The sequence below is a fragment of the Volvox carteri genome, assembly GCF_000143455.1.
Source record: "Volvox carteri f. nagariensis unplaced genomic scaffold VOLCAscaffold_23, whole genome shotgun sequence".
NCBI classification, from domain to species: Eukaryota; Viridiplantae; Chlorophyta; class Chlorophyceae; order Chlamydomonadales; family Volvocaceae; genus Volvox; species Volvox carteri.
The window spans coordinates 194721-215989 of NW_003307566.1; the positions used below are offsets into that span (position 1 = coordinate 194721).

The 21269-nt window shown below is 55.5% G+C and overlaps 3 protein-coding genes across 3 annotated transcripts; 1 reads left to right on the plus strand and 2 right to left on the minus strand.

Moving 5' to 3' along the window:
• Positions 1-2585: 2585 nt before the first annotated feature.
• Positions 2586-3560, minus strand: rps29 (component of cytosolic 80S ribosome and 40S small subunit). Its single transcript, XM_002951346.1, has 4 exons — positions 3526-3560; positions 3359-3444; positions 3159-3258; positions 2586-2998 (listed from the first exon to the last, which is right to left on the minus strand). The coding sequence occupies exons 2-4, from the start codon at positions 3418-3420 to the stop codon at positions 2990-2992; spliced, it is 171 nt and encodes a 56-aa protein (XP_002951392.1). The 5' UTR covers positions 3421-3444; positions 3526-3560; the 3' UTR covers positions 2586-2989.
• A 665-nt stretch (positions 3561-4225) lies between these two features.
• On the minus strand, positions 4226-13881 carry VOLCADRAFT_91828 (uncharacterized protein; the record flags this gene model as incomplete). Its single annotated transcript, XM_002951347.1, has 15 exons — positions 4226-4495; positions 5610-5654; positions 6348-6435; positions 6981-7063; positions 7405-7502; positions 8591-8691; positions 8789-8816; positions 9080-9081; positions 9571-9629; positions 9915-9977; positions 10224-10284; positions 10876-11045; positions 12182-12301; positions 12336-12398; positions 13615-13881. The coding sequence occupies 15 exons, from the start codon at positions 13879-13881 to the stop codon at positions 4226-4228; spliced, it is 1518 nt and encodes a 505-aa protein (XP_002951393.1).
• A 461-nt stretch (positions 13882-14342) lies between these two features.
• VOLCADRAFT_74968 (uncharacterized protein) lies at positions 14343-15949 on the plus strand (the record flags this gene model as incomplete). The annotated part of the gene is made up of 4 exons (XM_002951254.1): positions 14343-14700; positions 14828-14966; positions 15266-15487; positions 15915-15949. Coding segments are annotated over exons 1-4 (513 nt in total), but the record flags the coding sequence as incomplete, so codon positions are not given.
• Positions 15950-21269: the final 5320 nt, after the last annotated feature.

The window sequence follows — 21269 nt, forward strand, 5'->3', positions numbered from 1 at the left end:
TGATAGAGAGGGTGTGAGTCGGTGTGAGTCAGAGTGAGTCAGAGTGTGTGTGTGTGAGAGAGAGAATAAAAGGACTTCGAATGCGTGTGCGGGGTGCGCCTGCGGCAAAGCTGCTAGCTTGTCTGCTGCTAGCTGGGGTAGCGCGTAAAACAGTGCGTCATTCAGCAGGGGCGTTCCCCCCCGCGTTGGAGACGGGCCGTGATGCGCGCGCGCCTGGGGGAAACAGGCTCCTCGCTGTTCTGCTGCAATGCCCTGCAGCGCATGTCATGCATCACATGGAGCAAAGAGTTGGTTGCCGCAAGCCAGTTATGCCTGTTGCGACTTTTCTGACACCTCTAATTTGGAATCGAAGGATTACCGGGACTCAAGGGCTCCTTCCCTTCCCCCCTCTCACCAGGGCTGTCCAGGAGCCACAGTTTCGCCCACAAGTCTGTTTGCGCGATTTCTCCGCTTTTTTTACTCTCTTCCCTTCGAAATCTCAGAGCCCGTCCTTCTGCGTCTCGTCCTCCTCCTTGATCGCTGCATTTTTCCGCCGCATCTCACCCTTCCCCCCCTCAACCAATCGCCAATGGTTTGCCTTATCCCCGTCCCTCCCCGTTTCAACCCCCCAACCCCACGACACCCCGCCTTAGATAACTCCCTTTCCCAACGTGACACTCTATTTCACGGCTTACAAGATGGTATCCCACTACCAGGCGCTGCAGGTGAGTGAGAGTTTGACTCGGGGCCAGAATGACCAGGTCGGGTCAGGGGATCGGGCAGCTCTGTGTTTATGACCGACGGGAGGGACTAGCGGATGCGAGCTGTGGGTCAGGCGCACATACAGGGGCATATTGCACTTCATCGTTGTCTCCATTCGATGCCATGCTGTGCCGTGTATCCATCAGTGGTAAGGCTCCGCCCTGCCCAGCGATTTTTTTCACATTCACATGTGGGAGAGCGGTACGGTATGACCGCAGGGATGCCGTACGCTGCGGTCCGCCTTCGAGCGATACGACCAAGAAGAGCGGGAGGCGCTGCAACGGCGTCACGCAGTGGAGCAAACCCGCAGCAATGGGTGCTCCGGGGGTCTCATAGGCGGTCTGGCCAGGCTGCTGCCGTTGCCACTTCGGCGCGGATCTGCAGAAGGCTGTGGCGGCAGTGGCAAGGACAAGGGCCAGGGCGGCAGCTTGAGCAGCGGCGGTGACAGTACCAGCAGTACCAGCAGCGTTACCTCGCCTGCAGGGCCACCCCTTCCACAATTTCGCTGCAGCAAGGCGTTGGACCAAGCGACGCGGCCGCTGGAAAGGTGCGGCAAGGTGTACGTATGACTTCGCTTTGCTGTTGTGCGGGTTATGCGGCAAGGCCTTGAGATGAGCAGTTCATCTCTGGGCGAATGTGCCTTTTATGGGGTTCCGGGTCATGAACCTGGAGCATATCAGCGTCCTTCGCTGTGACGCCGCGCGAAATGAACACTATGTAATGCCTTTTTTCCCATTTTCGCTTCTCCTCCCCTGGACTTGGAAGGGCCACAAACTCTGCCTCTATTCCAGAGTGTTCCCGGCCGCCGTTCTTCCTCCTCCTCGCACGTGGCTTCCAGGTGGCATGCCCCTCTGCCGGACGAGATCGCCGCCCAGATCGAGGAGCTTTTCCACCCCAAACCCAAGACGACTGCAAACGGCCACGACGGCGCGGCAAAGAAGACGACAAAGAAGGATGGCGGTGGCGCAGGTAGCAGGGGTGCAGATATTGGGGTGGATGGAACTGAACAGGAGACAGACACGGGGTCGGGACAGCTCCAGGAGCTTGTGACGCGGTTGCGGACGCAGGTCCTGCAGCGGGAGCAGAAGCAGGGCCCGCCGCAGAAGCCGCCGCAGCAGAAACACGCGGCGGCAGCAGCAGGGGCCAAATAAGACTTTGGATTACACGAAGCATAGCGGGGCGGCGAAGAGTGCGTGCCGAAGCGGCTGGTAGAGCATCCTCTGCACTTCACATTGTGGGCAGCGACAGGATGTCCAGCGGGTTGGGAGCCTCACAGGCACACGACTGAGTGGCGTGTCATAGCGAGAGTTGGCGTACAGAGAAATCTGTAGGTAGTAATGTATACGTGCGGAGGAGGTTCGGGCAATTGCGGTTTCTGGACGTTCAGGCCGTTGCTGGTTGCCATCGAGAGGTATATGGAGAAGTCTTAAGGGTGATATTGTGTCGTTTGTGTAGAGAGGAGTGTGCAGAAGAATATAGGCACTGTTGCGCTTCTAAGCGTTGCGCTACGTATTGTGAGAGATTTGTGGAGTTATGCCTGGCGCATTGACAGAGAGGGCGTTTCGAGAGAGGTCCGAGAGGTTACATCTTTTGCACGTCTAAGGTGTGCGTTGTATCCTACTTATTTGCCCACAAGTGTATGTATAGCCGGAGGCAGATATTCCTCCCGTGTATTCTCTAGCTTCTATGTCGTGGTTCGGGATGTTTGTACATGGGTTTGCTGGCTCGCACATTGGACATTTCCGATTGGCATGCAAGCAATCTCTGGTACACGCCCGCGTTTGTTTTTTTTCAGTTCTGTGGCACGTGCCGGACCATGAAATTCTGGCGCGTAAACGGTGTGAGACAGGGACAACTTCACAAGCCGCTGTACTGCATATACCTAGCACACGCTTGAAATTAGATAGTGTTTTTAACACACTGTAGTCTTCCTAACGGATACGATGTGCAGAAGTTCCGGACAAGATCGTTATCGTTACAGGCTAACAAATGCAGTCGCACAAGGCTAGCCAGCCGCGCAATCTATGCATTCACGTTGCCTGGCGCTCACGTGATGCAACCCAACAACCCATTGCTCAGCAGCCATGCCAAAGCAATATGCTGTACGCCGTATTGTGTGCGCTGCCTCTACTGCTGTGCTCCAAAATGTGCGAGTGTAAAGCGTGGGCATTTGGGACTGTGTAGACTGCTTACGCCTCAGGACCTTACAAGCACCAAACTCGGACTAAACCCGAGGGACCCAGAGCCCTTACTTGTACTGCAACGAGGAAGGAAAAGGGCAAGGGGTAGAAAGGGGGATACCGACCGTTGGGCAAGGCGGGAAACGTCTGTGAGGAGCTAACGTGTCTGTGAATTCAAGCAGAGGCCAACACCAGCATAGCCGCTGTTATAGTTTCCAGAAAGTCTATTTCACATACCTTGACAAAGCCAATGTCAGCGGCCTTCTCGCGGAAGCACTGACGGCAGATGTTCAGGCCATACTTGCGAATGATGGCATGGTTGTTCCCGCAAACACGGCTGCAATCGTCCAAACAACAACAGAATTTTTTGAACATCGGCCAGCTCAAGACGGTTAAATCCCTTCCAGCAGCTGGCAGCGCCGGCGCAGCAACCTTACCAGAAGCGCGAGCCCTGGCCGTATTCCTTAGGGTGGCTGTTCCAGACGTCGTTGTGGCCCATCTTTAAGGATTACTGCTGCCTGACCTGCACATATTACTTCGCTTGTAAGTTTCCAGGTCTAAAATCTGCCACAAATTGTTTCACCTAAGCCAGCAACGTACGCACCAGACACGGTAAGCAAGATGGGCACAAGGCGCAGCGAGAGGGCTCAGTCAGGGTTGCGGCAAAGCTTTAGGCATTGCGGCCGGCGACCGTCGTACACGTTGGACATGGCGGCTCTTAAACACAGTTTGGTAGAGCAAGTACTCAATGTACCTTGCGCTAGTAGACCGTTGCATTCTTTAGAGTTTCGGGCCTGTGATTTTGGTAGCGTGTTGCGTGTCTCGTCTGAGACTCTGGTGAAAATACCAGTCGTCGTTTTCTAATTCAAAGGAAGACATAGTTCAAACTTTTTATTTCAAGTCATATTCTTGTCCGGAAGCATTAGTATTTGACGGTGTCCCCTGACAAATCCCCAAACTTCACATGGCACTACCCTGATTAAGGTAGTGCGTTTCCAGGCTTAAGGGGAGAGGAAACGCGTCTGGGAGTGCACGAGCCGCTTCGGGGAAAAGGTGCTTCAACTCGTGTGGAACCCGCTGGTGATGGTTTCGACGGCGTTCAGGGGAGGGCTTCGGAAGACACGTTGTGGGCCGTTGCCAAAGTCCCCTACTAAGGCTTCCGCTGGTTCTGCTAGGCCACGCATACAATGCAGCAGAGTAAAGGACACGGGGTTGCCGCGCATAAAAGACGTCCCATTTAGTGTCATACCTCCTCACACGCGTGCTCTGGCACGCGTGTAGGGCCCCAATCTATTCAATTCAATTTAATAAACAAGCAAATCTCTGTATACGCAGAACGATAACTCGGCCTTGCCTATCATTTGCAGATGGTGAACGCCGGTCTTGCCTAGGACTCGCAGATGCGGGTTACCAATGACAAGTTTCGCTGTAGTACCAAGGCCTATCACCGTCCCATCACCATCCATCCCCTCTGCGCCTCTGGTGGCCCAACAACCCCAACAGTGAGGAGGACGCCGTAGAAGGGCCTCCCAGAACACTCCCCCACCGAGCGGCGAGTGCACCAGCACGTGCACCTGCAGCACAGTTCTCGTGGTTCTTGTTTCTATAGGAATTGGACGTCACTGCTCTTGGCAGAGGTTCAGAGGGTGCTCCGGAAAACCAACGGTTCCACCCCTAATCCAGCCCAAGCCGGTAATGCTCCTGATGACCCACATCTGACTGACACCTGCTCTGGCAAGCTGAGCTACGATCTCGCTCTCTCCGCCCTCGCACCTCCCAAGTGCCATGCGAAACACTCTAGACCACAGGTTAAATCACTACCTTTGTACGGCAAAGAACATCCTGATCACGTCCCGCGCTGCACGGCGGTCTGCAGACCGCGATCAGGTATTAAAGGATAGCGATTATCGAAAGCAACGCATTAGCAAGGAAACCAGGCTGTCCCAAAAGCTGAACTCCAGAACCCCTCCTCCTCCACTTAGGGGCTGGCTTAGCGGCGCTGAGGTGCAAATGCCTGCTGCCCCGCCCTTGTTCCTCCACCTTACAGTGAGAGTCTCCTTCACGGCGCGCGGAAATCCTACACCTTCCTCTTGTCTTCTGTACCTCTCACCCTCACCCTCACCCTCACTACGTCAACAATATCCTTCACGCTCCCACACCTCTTCCCTGCAACCCCCACATGCGCCTCTCGTCGGCCCTCGTATCATACTAACGCGCGCGAGGCCTCAAACCCCACAACCCTCTCAACCCCACAGACAAACGGCACATCAATCTTCTGAGCCGCGACAGTGCCGCCTTTCCCTCGCCATTAACGTCCTCAACACTGTGAGAGATCATTCACTGTCCGGTCCGATCCCCTGTAACCTCATTCATGAATTCATTCCACCAAACTGATAAGGACTTGAAAAAGGAAGGAGTAGGGGATGGGGGCTACGAGTGCTCATCCTCATCCTCAAGACCGGCCCCCCACATTCCCCCGCCACACTGTGGGTATATTCCTGTGAATATTCCTACGCATAGCTACTCCTACCGCTGCTGCTGTTATTGCTACTGCTGCTGCTGCTGCTGCTGCTGTTGCCGATATTACTGTTGCTGTTATTGCTGCTGCTGCTGCTGCTGCTGGCGCGCTCTCGTCCATGCCGCCAGCCTGTACGCTGCCGTGCGGTACACGTCCGTGTGGCAGCTCACCGAGGCGTCCATGGGCCGCGTGTAGCCGCCGCCCATCGTGATCACCTGGGGGGGTGGGGGGGTGGGGAAGCACATACAGACACACAGATACACACACACGTAGCCAGTCACATGACCGTGTCCGGAATATGGCGCTATGGAGCAATCACGAAGAAGGCCCAGGGGCTCGGAACGGCACCGGATCGGCGTCGGTTAGGGCAAAAGTCGCACATTCATAGACAGCGCGGCAGCCTCAACAAGGACTAAGATGTTGCTTGGATTGAAATTGATGGAAGTGGATCAGCGGTGATAGGTGGATGGAGAGAGAGGCACAGAGAGAGAGAGAAGGCGGGGAGAAAGTGTGAGAGAGAGAGGCCAACTCGCTGACATGTGTTGGCGGTATCTATTATCGCATTCCGTGAAGCATGACTCGGGTTGTGGGTTGTCAGATGAAGGGGGGAGACGGGCGACCTGATACGCCTTTGCGGACAAGCTGTGATGATGCGCTGTGAGGCTGAGTGGTGGACGATGACCCATGGGTCGCGGCGCGCCTAACGGGCTTTCCAGTGACTTGTACCCCACCGATGTTGACCCCACCATCTCTCTCTCCTCCACCGCCATCACCAGCACCAGAAAAAAATACACGCCAACAGACACACCACATGCACAAAAACACAAACACGCGTAGCAGGGAGGTTCTCGCGCCCCGTGTGTGGGTTGGACTGCCACGTCCCCGAGCCCCAGTACGGCGGCACTTACCAGAGGTACTCCCGCCTCCAACGCAGTGCCGTACACGAGGTTGTTCCTAGCTAGCAGACCCGACCGGGTCATGCCCAGCCGGCCGAAGCTGCGTGTGTGTGTGTGTGTGTGTTTGTATGTATGTATGTATGTATTTACACATGTGCGCGAGACAAAAACACACAGGGCCGGTTTAGGTGAGGCTGTTGAAGGGGAAAAAAGCGATCTGCAGATTAAGACAAGGGGATGTCCCAGAACGAACGAACGAACGAACGAACGTCGAATTGCTTTTAATGTCTAAACTATGACATGCATGCGGGTGCAGCGCCACTAGGCAATGGAGGGTTCAGGACCACCAGTCGCTGCAGGCTGCCACCACAGCCCCCAACGCAGACCGGGCCCGACTGGCGGCGGCCGGGGCGGGGTTGGAGTTGGAGTTGGAGTTGGGGTTGCAGCGCAAAGTCATAAAACGTCAACAGCACGCACATACATGCACACGGGTACACGCACTTCCACAGCGCCACTGCCCTTCTCACGGTCTCAATCCATATCAAAACACACACACACACACACACACGCACGCATAACCACACACGCATAACCACACACTCATAAACACACACACGCACAAACACACCTGCCATCCGCGCGCACCTGTCTCCTCTGAGCGCATCCACCCCTGCCTGGAACATGATGAGCTGGGGCCGGTGCTCCCGCATGAGCTTGGGGAGCCACGACTACAGGGGAGGAGGCGGCCCAGGGACTTAGGATGGAGAAACCCGGGGCCCTGCCGCGGTGGTGGGAAGCCCGGCTAAAACACACACACACACACACACACACACGCCTCCTCCCTGGAGTTCCTCTTCGCCCTCCCGGGACTTCCTCCGCTGGGGTTCCCCCATCGTACAATGGTACAATCCCTGTGGTTCTTGGCCGTACATGCACTACAAAACACACACTCAGAAGCCCCCCATTTCCCCGCCCCTTTCCCCTCCTTACAAACATGGACGCACACCACCGTTACAAAACACACACAGACACGCACAGAGGTCGTCTCAAGCAGACGTACAAGCCTCACCCGCAACAGCGCCACGTACTGCTCGTCCCCCGTGTCGTCAAGCAGGGGTATGTCGTACGTGTTTTTCCGGCGGGTTTTCCAGGGGTAGTTCTTGTCGCCTGTCGTACGAAGGAAGGCGGGGGTGTGAGTGGGTGACATCGGGTTGGCATGGGGGAGCCAACAGGGGGCAATGTGGTGTTTGCGCGCTGATGACTGCTGGTTAGGGCGTTGGTGACGGTGATGTGGTGATGTGTGTGGTGGTGACGGTGATGGTGAGGTTGGATGGTGGCGGTGATGACGGTGATGGTGGTGATGGTGTGGTGGTGGTGATGTGGTGATGACGGTGATGGTGTGGTGGTGGTGATGTGGTGATGACGGTGATGGTGGTGATGGTGTGGTGGTGGTGATGTGGTGATGGTGTGGTGGTGGTGGTGATGGTGAGGTGGTGATGGTGGTGATGGTGTGGTGGTGTGGTGTGGTGGTGGTGATGTGGTGATGACGGTGATGGTGTGGTGGTGGTGATGTGGTGATGACGGTGATGGTGGTGATGGTGTGGTGGTGGTGATGTGGTGATGGTGTGGTGGTGGTGGTGATGGTGAGGTGGTGATGGTGGTGATGGTGTGGTGGTGTGGTGGTGGTGATGTGGTGATGGTGGTGATGGTGGTGATGGTGTGGTGGTGTGGTGGTGGTGATGTGGTGATGGTGGTGATGGTGTGGTGGTGGTGATGTGGTGATGGTGGTGGTGGTGTGGTGGTGGTGTGGTGGTGATGTGGTGATGGTGGTGATGGTGTGGTGGTGGTGGTGATGGTGGTGATGTGTGGTGGTGAGTGTGGTGGTGTGGTGGTGGTGATGTGGTGATGGTGGTGATGGTGTGGTGGTGGTGGTGATGGTGGTGATGGTGTGGTGGTGGTGATGTGGTGATGGTGGTGACGGCACATTATAAGAGGCCCCGTACAACAGGCTGGGGCAGAGGCAATGCTTCGCGAGCAAGACGCAAGAGCAAAAGCAGTTACATGACAGCCGGGTACGCGGGCAACATGGGTGCGAGCGGGCGGGGTTTCATCAGGCGCAATACGACTACACCAGCCCGTAGCAGCCTTGTTGGCCCGCTTGGCTATTTGCCAGGTAGGCGTGTGTGTGTGTGTGTGTGTGCGGAGGGGGGTGATGGCAAACAGATGGCTGGCCCACATCAGGGCGGTGTCCGTACCAAATATGTCAAAGGTGGTGACCCGTGGGTCATCTTGGAAAATGTCAGCTGTGCCGTTACCCTGATGTACATCCAGATCCACAACTAATATGGAGTCCAGACTGCGGAGGAGCGAGAGAGGCGGCGCGGAAGCAGGACGCAAAGGGCGGCTGGGTTGGGGGTGGGGTGGTGGGGGTGGGGTGGTGGGGGTGAACTCACGTGAGGATGCAAAGAAACAAAGACTCAACTGCCGACGGGAGGGTAGGGGGTTAGGGGAGTTAGGGGGGGAACAAGAAGGGCGGGGAAGCAGGTATACACCGTGCCAACCGTGTTTCCCTACACTGCAACGACCCGTACTGCGAACCCCACTCGCAAACCGCCATTGTCACCCGTGACCCACATCCCCCCACATCCCCCCACATCCCCCCACATCCCCCCACCCTCACCCGTAGTCCCTCATGGCCACTCGGGCCGCGACCGCGATGTCGTTGAAGATGCAAAACCCCTCACCCCTGCCCGGACGGGACATCCGCGGAGCCCATAGGGCCCATACACACACACACACACACACACGCAGCAAGGGGGCGGGGGAACGGGGGAAGTGGGATCAGCGGGAAGCGGACCGGCGGGCGGTCGGGCCGGTGACGTGGAGGTGAGGACGGGCGGGGCGGGGAGCGGGGAAAGGGTTTCGAACAAAAGGAAGAGACTAGCAACGATGAAGCAGCGAGGGGAGCAAGCGAGCAGAGAAAGAGAGAGCAGAGAGGTCTCGGAGCGCGGGCGCCAGGAAATGCAACTGGTGGTTGTTTCGTACGGTGTTGGCCCCCCCAACCCCCTTCCCTATGCCAGGCGCATCCGATCCATGGGCACTACGTACCTACCGCCCCCTCGATATCCCCCCCCCCCGCGTACGGCTCGGGTGAGGTCACCAATACACCCCAGCGCACACAGGGCAACCACACACACACACATACACACACATCCTAGTACGGAGACACACGCACCGGTCCCGAAAGGCGTGGTGTGTGCCGCCCGCTATGTTGCCCGCGATGATACTCCCTCCCTGGAGCAGAACAGTGGGAAGAGCAGCAGCAGCAGGAGGAGGAGGAGGAGGATCGTGAGGAGGAGCAGGAGTGGACAGTCTGAAAACCTAAATATCCTTGACTAAATAATGGGTGTATAATGGGTGGAGGAATAAAAGTCCTTGCCAAAGGTTGACTGGGTCGGACTAGGTCAGCATCCCCACCAGCTCATATCCCCCCCCTCCCTGGAGAGTCGGTCAATGCTGTCAATGCCCTACTTCGGCAGATTCTTCAGCTAACCTCTTGTTGTACGGCATGTACCGTACCTGCTGCATCACCACATGCATAGCCGCCACCGTACCTCCGCAAGAGGCGAATGTACGACCCACCTGTCGTACGGGTTTGGGCCCGGGGAGCAGGGGATATAAAAACACAACACTGGGGCGGGGAACTGCTGTTGGATTCAGAATCCAGTACCGGATCCGCGGGCGAGCAGACGGGGATGCCAGTCCCAGCTTCAATCTCCCCTCGCCCCCCAAACCAACCAACCCACACACACATACTTACAAACACGTTCCCCTGCTGCTTTTACTTCATCCTCCACCCCCCCAAGCCCCGCCTGCCGCCCAACCCACCAGTTGTTCACTCCAGGGGAACCCCACGTTGCGCATCTCCGGATCCGTCATTCGGTTGTACCTGGGGGGTTGGGTTGGGGTTGGGGTGGTTGGGTGGTTGGGGTGGTTGGGGTGGTTGGGGGGAAGACGAACCACGAAGGAGGAAGGGAAGCTGATGCCAAGGATAGACTGATACGCCAGAAGTAAGCAAGGGTTGGCGGGGGGTTGGGGGGTGTAAGGGAGTGGCGGCGGAGAGGACGGGGGAGATCACAACTTTTTGGGCACGAGCCGCTTCTCGCCTGGTCGATGTCATACGTCATGTCGTACGTCATGTCGTACGTCATGTCGTACGTCATGACACTGCCGCTCCCCCCCCGGTCCTACTCCCCATAGTCCATGATCGTGTCCGAACACTTCACGCAGTAGAAGGCACAGCACCGCCACATGCCGCCCACACCAGCATAAGCGCCAGCAACGACTTCAACATCTTCACATCCCCGTAAAGACCCCTCATCGCAAACCCATGGGAGCCACGATCTCCCAGACAGTAACCCCTCCCTTGTCGTACCCTCCCCCCCGTCGTACCCTTTTTGGCCCTTGTCGTACAATCACACCCGTGCCTTAAGACCTTTCTCCCCCCCCAGGAAGAGATCCGGAGCCCCACAACAACCACCTGAACCGTTCCACATACGCCACGTCATGCGCCAGCGTCACATCCTCCATGGACACGGCCGGAGCGGCCCTCAGCTGTATAAGGCCCTCCAGGGAGTGATCCGCCTTGAGAGACCCGTGGGTCGCTGCGTACTTTTCCATGGGGAAACGGTGGCCGGGGGGGAGGGGCACCTGGAAGCGGGGCCACGGGGTGGAAAAGGGGTAAGAAGACGAACCACAGACAAGTGATGTTGATACCAGGGAGGGATAGACGGACGGATACTCCGCAGTATTAATAGACGGATAAGGGGGGAGACGGAGGGGGAAGTGTATGTATATATGTATGTGTGGGGGTGGGGGTGTAAAGGAGACGAGAGGGGAGGGGACGAGGGGGGAAGAGTATGAGTATGCAGAAGTGCAGAAGATACTAAATGTCGGTGGCCAAACTAAGCAATAGATGGATACTGCACAATTTTGTAAGAAGTTACCAACCAGTAGTGGGGGATATGATGAAAATGCCAAAGAGGCATCTATCTACATCCCGAGCACTGACTACCGGGAGGTGGAGGTGGAGGGCGGGGGGGGGGCTGATGTGGCAGTTGGTGTGACACCGGGCGAAAGGGAAAGGGGAACTTTGAAAGGGATAGCACCACCAATCGCGTTGGCGCAGATGACAAGGGCGCGGGCGCACAAACGTGGGCTCATACAAAAGGGGCCAGGCTAGCGATGGCAGATCAAGGGTCGTACAGTGACAGGCATATGCTGCTGCTGCTGCTGTTGCTGTTGGTAACCGCCCTCTGGTCGAGTCGAGTCAAGCCGTTTTGTATCGAGTCGTGTGCAATCCGGAGAATGATGGTTGTGTTTTTTCCGCGTGTGTGTTCTTATTGACGGTGGTGAGCTAAGAAAATGGAAAGTACTTCAAGTCGTCAAAAGGCGCAGCAGAAGGCGCCGCTAGCGGAGCGGAACGCCGCATTGCAGTTGTGTTGGGAGGAAAGGGGGAGAAAGCTCGAGAAGAGGGAGAGGATGCCGCCCCTCTCATCGGGGGGGTCGTAAGACGACCACTGGCGAACGAAGCAGCTACCAGAGATAGACGGATAGCTCAGGCCACGGGGGGGGGGGAAAGGGGGGTGGAGACAGAGTAACGGAGAGCGACCAGGGGAGACTGAAGGGAAGCATCAATCCACAGCGCTGCCCATCAGCCTGCCGGATCATACTCATGCACCTGCATCATCTAAATTCTCAGCGTCATAAGCTGATTTGGTCTAGCCCATCGAATCCCCAAGTTCACACGTTACCGCGTGCCGTGCGTGCCGTACTCATCTACCCACCCGCCAATGGTCCGCGTAATATGCCACCAGGACTCCAGGGGGCCCCAACGGCGGCAGCGGGGCATCGGGTTCAGAGGCGGCGGCCAGTGCTGCTGTCGCTGCAGTCGCCTCGTTTGTGACCTGTACGACATACGTACGGAGACAGGTGCCGTACCTGTGTGGTTGGCCTGCGGCTCGGGATCATCAGGCCGCGGACAGTAGGTGGGGTGGTGTCCGGCTGCGCGCGCGGGCGGGTGGGATCTGGCAAGGCGGGACTTTTGTCCAGTTGGCCAGGGTGCTCGTGTAGGTGGTCTTACAGATGCATGTCTAGGGCCACTAGTTGTTGCTGACTGACTGGGCAACCGCGGCTTGGTTTCAGCTCACGGGGGCGGGGAGGACAACTCTTAAGTATCGTGCTGTCAGATGAAGGTGCCAAGAGCAGGCTTTTAGTGGGCAAAGTTCAGGGAAGTTGAATGACAGGTGGAATCCTCGCGGGTGTTCAAGTCCGCCGTAAAAGCTCCCCCTCGACCCTAGCCCCAAGCTTTGGATGCCAGGAAGCCTCCCTGACGCAATCAAAACGAGGGTTTCGCTTCTTTTATCTGTGGAATGCTGTTAGTGCAGGCTGGGTGGCTGGCTCTCCTTGATGGCTTTCATAACACATTTCGGGGAAATCGAAGTGCCGACCATGTCCTAAGCGTGGGACATCAGGAGTTTTTGCATAACAATAAAACCATACCACGCCGAAAAGCCGAAAGGCGACGTCGCGCCGCATGCATTTCCAAACGATGTCCAACGCGGTTCCGCAACGCGTACGCCGTTTGCATAGTTCAACCGAAAACGATTGATAATGAAAGCCTTATAATTGTTGCTGTCTACTTGCAACCATTTCCATAATAGAGAACTGGATCAACGGTCAGTGGTGTTCGCCATCGAGTTTCGCTTACAGAACTTGATAGCGGGGATCAACGACGAAACCAAGTGATTCCCAAGGTTTACACCTAACAAGGGAACGCTCGGCAATTGGAGCCCGGTACCTATAGAAGAATGTGCAGTTGTGCACCGCCAGTGCTCGTCCTGCGTCCGTTGTCGTCGTTGTGGCCTTCATGGAGAGAAGGGTGCAAAATGCTCTTATTAGTCATTTAAACAACGACATGTGCAAGTGTGCTGGTACGGAAGAACTCCTGGCTTCGACGATCCACTCTGTTGTCGTGGAAGACCGCGTCTCAAAAGGGAAGCTCCGAGCCGGCCAGCTTGCGAAACTGTGGAGCGAGGTCAACCCACGTGCTGGAGGCATGGTACAGTTCGAGATGCCCACAGCATCTGCAGCGGCAACACTTACGGGTATAGTAGGTATGCCGGCAGACGCGTGAGACTTGATTTGGTCCACATTGTTCGTCAGCTGTCAATCAAAGGGTCTTTCTTACCAGAACGTCCAAGCCCAGGAGCCCACTCACCTCCCGAACTTTGCACGCTGTCTTAGTGCAACTGCTGGAAATCGGTAGTTCACCCAAACTAATATGGTCACACTGCCGGTACCGTCCCTTCAACCAACGCACTCCGAGGTGCACGCCATTGACCCATAGTGACCCACGGGTCTTTATGCCAAAGGCTGCTTTACGTTTGCTGGCGCTGCACTCGTAAGGTAATTCTTTTAGCGCTTCTGCCTCCGAGAGCTGCCGCCGGTTACGAAATTTCCTGTCCTGTTGCTTTTCGTATTTCATTCATTTTCTACTGCTTCGCAGGGGTTTTAGCGGGGTATCGCATTTGCACTTGCTTTCCACAGGAGTCGGACCGATTTGTGGTGAGGTGGTAATGATTTCTCCATCTCTGCTCGTCATTTTATAGATTCCTCAAGTTCCCCAAACAGTTGCTGCTCCCGGTAAGTAGCCCTGCATGTTTGACAGGATTACACTGGAAGGGAGATGGAGGATTACACTGGGAACTCTCATCCGGTCAAATCACCTCAGCAAATGCTTGCACTTTGTTAATTTTATGGAAAACACATCAGTAACATAGCCTTTATCTGTTTTTTTAGCGCTGATGCGAGCTGTAAGATTGGGTCACAGACGTAATGTACGAACAACTGACGGCTGATGCAGGACCAGTGCTTCGGAAGAAGCTGTTTAGCTTTGAGATAAGTGCAGCGATTACGTTTGGCATATACACTGATAGGCTAGCTTGGGGGAAAACACGGTTCCAGGATAACTAACCAGCCTTACGTTGACACGCAAGCTTCCATGACAATTACCGTATCCTTATCTGGGGCACCAACTGTAATTGTAATCGTGCTTTATCGTGCATAATATTATGATGATGAAGTTGCAGAGCGAATAAATTTTCTGCCTGTTCCCCTCGGTCTGCACGATATCAAGCATAAGGAGCCAGACCTGCTTCAGCAGTGGCGGCTGTTTTTATTGAGAAACATGTTTGCTTTTGACACCAAGGTCGCCATTGTGAGGCCTTATCTGCGGTTAGGCGCTGCGCAACATGAGAATGACTACGCGATGTTGAGGGAAACTGGCGTGACGCACATTTTGCAGGTCAGGATGTCGGGTTAAAGTACTCCATTTGTAAAGGCTCTCTGATGTGCGTAGCTGCACTTCCTCATTGCGATGTCGAAAGGTCGAAAGGAAGTCGTTGCATTACCACACTCACCGTTGCCTGTAGGTTGGATCAGAGCTACGTCCCAGTTTTCCAGATAGGTTCAGTTACCTTCGAATCTCTATCGACGACCGCGAGCAGGAGGACATCATTCGACAGCTGCGCCGTTGCTTCAACTTCATCGACAACGCGCGTCATGGTGCTGGTGCGCAGATATAACATTCGTAACGTGAATAAAGCTGCACAGCCTTCATACTAACCATGCAAAATCTGGCGCTCTGGCCCAATGGCCCCATGGCCGATGCTGCCCGCTTCCCTGCCCTGCGCAAACCTTCGTTGACCGAACTGCGCTTATGCGTCCCTCCGCTATTATTACTACACGTGACCTGCATTCTGCCCCGATGCTGACATCAACGCAGCATACGCTCAAGAGCGCATCCGTCCTTCATCCCCTCACAAAGCCTAACCTTTTGGGGAACACCCTTGGAACTTTTGGACCGCTAGGCGAACGTGGCGTCGGCGCCCCTAAACATGCCTACGCACCCGATGAAGCGACGGCGGTGGCGGAGCCGCTGTCTCCTGGAGTTGTTCTCGTGCACTGCATGGCTGGCGTATCCCGCTCTGCCAGCGTGGCGGTTGCATACTTGATGTGGAGCGAGCATCTTTCGTATGTCGAAGCGTTTAAGCACGTCAAGGCTGCCCGGCCCTGCATCTATCCCAACCTAGGTGCGGTTGGTGCGTTGCGTCGGGGGGGGGGGGAGGGGGGCAAAGGCTGCTGCCGTCTGCGTGAACCTCAAAAGGAGTCCTTATCATAACTGACCCAGATGCGCTTTTTGGATGATGTGACTCACATCAGCAAAAATAATAAAGATTAGCCGATTACCAGCCTCTAAAGGAGTAGGAATACGTCATAAGGCCCAGGCCGTGAAGGAGAGTACGTCATAATTCCCAGCCCATGAAGGACAGTACGTCATAATTCCCAGGCCGTGAAGGAGAGTACGTCATAGTCCTGCCCTCCCCTGCTCTCCCTTGCCCTGCCCTGCCCTGCTCTGTCCCTCTTTTTTGGACGGGTGTGTGTGCGGTTCATCCTTTGCTGACTGATTGAACAAATGATGCCGATCTACTTTCCCCCACCCCCTTCGGACGCCCTCAGGGTTTCTGCTTCAGCTTTGGGAGTGGGAGTCGTCCGGATGTGATTTGGACGCGTGGCTGGGCTGGAGTGGGGGGCGGTACGCTGATCGGCTGGCGGAGTACAGGTGGGGGGGAGGGAGGTGCGTAAACATGCATGCAGGGACAGCCCTATCCGTGCATATGTGTGTGTGTGTGTGTGCAGCAAACGTTTAGATAAGGGGCCGTGCATGGTCTTCATGGGTGAGGTAAAGCAGAGGAATATGGTAAGACGGTTGGGCCGTATATATATGATGTGTGGAACAGGGGGGCATATCTTCACCCGTGGCAGCTACCCGGCGAAACCCTGCCTTCCCCGGTGTATCGGGGCACCCACATCTTGTCACCCTAGTCAACTTCTCAGTGGATCGCTCAGGTTCCGCACCCACCACCGGCATCCAACGGAATCTGCCGGATCGACGGCGGCTCAACTCCATTCCTGGTCAGCTCGCAAGATCACTTTATCCCAGGTCACCACCGTCCATCGACTAGGGGCACTTTACCTTCCGGTATCGGAAGGATTTTCGACCCTGACAGGTCTCGATCCCGTAACACGTACGTGCGTACATACATGCATGCATACATACGTACATACATACGTACATACATATACACACACACGCGTGCATGCATGCTTGTAAGGTCCACGACACGAACCCAGGGAGGAGACGGCGACGGGCGGGAGGTTGTCTGTCTGTATGAACGTATGGGTGCTAGGTGGCTGGTGACCGTGCGGTATCTGCTGCTGTGGCCCTCCTGGTTGCGCACTCGTACTTCCCCCTGTTGGTGCTGCCGTACCAACCGCCATGCCGTACCAACTGTCCGGCCCCAAGACGAAAGGAGCTGAGGGAGTTGCTTGCTTACCACCGGCAATATAATGCGCGTCATAGCTAGCATAAGTGTACGGCTGACTTCCCGCCGCCCGCCCACTCGCTGTACCTGAGGGAAACCCCTGCCGTACACATCCTGTGGTGATTGTGTCGTACAGGCGAGCCCAGGACGCGGCCGGACTGCATCGCTCGGTGCGGGTGAGGCTGCCCATGTCTCGAGCTGCCCAAAAAACTGACGCCGCTGCGACTGCGGATGCTGTGGCTGCTGCGACTGCTGCATCAGCTGCCCGTGCTGCTGATAGTCCTGGTGCTATGGCTGAGGCCGGTGCGGCTGATGACGGTTGCCCTGGCCCTGTCGGCGTCGATGGAGTCGATGGCGACCCAAACAAGGCCCAGATATCCGCCGGAACTGGTGGGCAGCTGTGTGGCGCGGAGGCGGGTAGCGGCAAGGACGGCGGAGTGATCCACATCGACGCGGACAGCAGCAGGGGTAGCGGTAATGGCGACAGCGGCAGCGGTAGTGGCAATCGCAGCGACAACTGCAAGGGCTCCCACGCCAACGGTCTTTGTGCGTGCTGCAAGGACGGCGGAGGCAGCGTTCAAGGCGACGACTGCGGGGACGGTGACGGCGGCGACGGCAAGCAGGATACTGCTGGAAGCGGCGGTGGGGTGGGGTGTGTGTAGCATCGGCTGTGTACGGGGCTATCGACCGCGAGGTGCAAGTGCTGCCAAGTGTTGCTGCTGACGATGACGTAGCACGGGCGCTGAGGTGAAGGTGAATTTGGGCAGTCTGGTTGAAACCGCGAATGCAGCAGTGCAGTCGCTTTTTTATATCTAAGTACACCATCCTGGATGTGCGTCCTGATCTACATAGGAGGTCTACAGAATGCTTCAGGAAGGTCTGGAGTTGGCCACATTAGTGCGGAAGGAGATACGTGAAGCAGTTGTGGCGAGGTGGAGGTGGTGGTTGTCTTTTGATGTAGATAAATCTATCCCCTCCGTGCACATTTTTGGAGATCATTGGCTCACATAGTGCATGAAGCTGTCCTATCGCGTAATGGGGGGAAGAAGAAATTCCCCGTTGTGAGCCGACTGGTGGCAGCGGTAGCGGACCTCTTAGCTGTGGTGCTAACATTGGCAGCTCTCCCGGTAATGCTTAGCGGAAGAGAAGCTGCATGCCGCTTGGTGAGGTCGTGGTTATAGCGGGGATGGGACTCCTCTTTAAAATGTCTCATTTAGGTGGCGCGGGCGGTGAATGGGCTGCTACTACAATACGCCACGCGCCTACGCCACGTTTCGACCCATGGGTCACAACTCACAAGGAACCCAAGGCCCATGTGCATGATAACCGCCGCGAGCGGATAGTCTGTCCTCACTCACCTATATAGCACATGGATGCATGCCGAGTCCATGCCATGCATACAAGCATGCGACGACCCTCGCATCCTGAATGCGTTGGGAGATTGCTCTATTTGCGTGCAGCGGCAGTAGGAGAAGAAAAGAAGATAGATTTCTTGACCACCACGGCCGTTGAAACAAAGACGCACACACGCACATCTGCAGGCTGGCTGTGGCGACGAGTAGTGGGAGTCTGGCCGTAGCGTCCAAGCGGCGGTCTGCGGTACGGGCGGCTGGCTTTTCAGCAGGGCACGTGTTACGCCGGGGCCGTACAGGTTCGGTTTGTGTAGGCGCCTCAGCAGCAGGCAATACAGGGCCAACGCCCGCCGTGGTGTGTTGTGTGTTGCGCGTGCTCCGCCGGCACACTCCATTTTTGTGCACATGGCAAGGGTTGTGTTCGGCGGCTTTTGGGGGGCCTAATCAGGCCTAATCGTTTTTTTCTCAAGTCCTTTACCTTTTTCATCGATAAGTAAAGCGTAGGGTATAATGTAGGATGAAGAAATGTTGGGGTTTAGCTCGAGGCTGAAGAACTTTTTCGCTGTCCCAGCGCTTTTTTGAGATTAGACAAGGCGCTCTGCGGCAGTGCGTGATTGCTTCGGTTGATGGTTTTGGGGTTGTGATGCGAGGCTTGGTGGTGCTCTTTTGTCTGTCCGCGCTTTCCAGTCACTTACAATGTCTTCGGGGTTACTGACCCAATCAGTGCCTTAGGGCCTACATGGTACTTTCAAAGCCCCTAACCATTCTGTATGGTCATCAAGACACACCCCCACCATTAGCAAGCTGTGTGTTATTTTACTGGCCACAATTATTTGGGCATTATCAACACAATCCTACTGTTGAGTTATAAATGACCTGTATCTTGCAATACCATCCTTGCTTTTCTTTTTGATTCTAAGCCACCTGATGGCCTTGGTGGCTGAATGCCCTTCATTCCAACTTTATGCATGCCAAACTGCCACATCCGCAGCTTTTTATGCAGCAGTTCCGGATGAGGATGTGACATGCTTCTTTGCTGCACTGCTTACCATGGTAGTGCTGGATGCTGGCAATCTGCTCACTCTGGGCAGTGGTGATGTGTCTTTCCCACTGCATGAGGAAAGCAGGCAGCTGTATGTGCGCTAGTGCTATCCAGACCTCTTCAAAGCCATCTACAAGTCGACAAACAAGAAGCATGTTGGTGAGGCTTGCCTCTTTCCCTGCTGTTGCCTGCCAGGTTACCTATGTATGCAGTCAGGACCCAATGCCCTCGGTCTTGTACTATGTTCCTAACCTAGCTTGTGGCTTTTAAGCACTTGGGCCTCTGCCTTGTTTGAGCTCATTTACACCTCTCTGGGTGACACGTGTGGATGGGTGATGACATTTTGTGTTTCTTACATGTAAATTGGTAAATGACAATTGGCTGGTACTGGCCTGTTGTGCTGCCTGGCCCTGTCCATTGGATGAAGCTTCCTCATGAAGCACCCTCACTGACACACCGGCCAGTCAGGGGTTACGAAGGACTATGTTATGAAGGACTACTGGACTGCTCCCAACCTGCCAGTTCTGCAGGCAGGTCTCTAACAGTAAAGGCTCAAGTAGCAATGCAGTGGGGTTTTGGCCTCCACCACACCTGCCACATCGTCATACATGCATACATGTGCCATGACAGGGGACTGATGATGTTCTTACAGGCCATGGTCTGCTCTTTGTCCATTCTATCCTTGACATCTAGTTACCTTGTCCTGTCAGGTACTTTGCCGAGGGAGTGCAGCCAATAACCACCACTGCGGTCCACACAGTGCTGATAACCCCACCCGTGTATAAGACGTCCAAGGTAGGCATCTGGGGCCCAGATGGGACTGGAAGGCATACCATACACTGATCTTGCTTGTGCATCTGGCATGCAGCATCCAGGACTACTTGTCCATTAGTTGCCACCTAAATGGACTAGGCAATCCAGAATGAAGACCTGTCATCCCAACCTTCCTCGGGCTGCAGGAGATGGAGAAGGAAGGCGCCAGTGTGTGGTACATGCCTGTCTGGGAGTATGACTGCCGCAGGTGCCGCAGGTGCCCGGTGTGGGGTGGATTGTGTGGGAGCCAGCCTGGAGAGCTAGCTCACATGTTGCATGCTGCACCTAGTATGTTCAAATTTTCTTAGGCTAGGGCTCATAATTTAATTTTCATAAGAAATCATCAAACATTACAAAGGGTACCTGCAAGTAATTAAAAACAGTCTTCCTTCGATAGGTAGGCCAGGTGGAGGCCAGGTACATAGCTGTATTCATAGCGACTCCGCGTGTGCTTCAGCAGTACGCCACCTTTCTGAGGGTAGGGAACCTGATCGAGTTGGATGGATGGGAGCCCACCGACCACCGTCCTTTGACGCTTGTTCTTAATGTTACAGTGGATGACGAAAGCAGGTGTAGGGACGGTAAAGGCCGGAAAGCCCGGGTGGAGTTTGATATTGCACGATACCAGGATTATGCGGAATATTTTGAGGGGGGGTCCCCTACTATGAATGCCTTAAGCCAAGTGGCCGAGGACCTGCAGAGGGGAGTTTGCAATACCACACAAGCTGTCGAACGCATTGGAGGTGCCCTGTACAAAGTCCTGGTGAGGGCCTTCGATACCCACCGACCTACCGGCATGACGGCAGGTGGGAATACGGTTTGGTGGAACCGGGAATGTCAACAAACACGGCAACGCATGTTGGAGAGCAGAGCACATCTGGGTCCAGGCCGGGTGAGTAATAAATCGGGTCCGGAATGGGAGGCTTTCCGCCATGCGCGGACGGATTATAACCGGGCAAAAAGACACGCAAGGGCGGCATATGAGGAGGATAGGATGAGAGAGTTTGTGGCCAAATGTCGGCAAGACCAACGAGCTTTGTGGCGGGCTTTAGGAGGGAAGTTGAGAGAGCGATGTGCGATAGATGATATTGAGGTCTTCAGGGAACACTTTGCTGGGCTCTTAAACGCAGGTGTAGGGGAGACAGGGCCTGATGGTGCGAACCGGCTTTTGAACTTCATTAACTTTGGGCAGTTCCTAGAGGGGCAGGAATGGCGGTCATCCCACTCGGTTTTGGGCAGGACTGCGAAAGCAGCAGAAATCCTAGAACCCCCTCTCACGCTG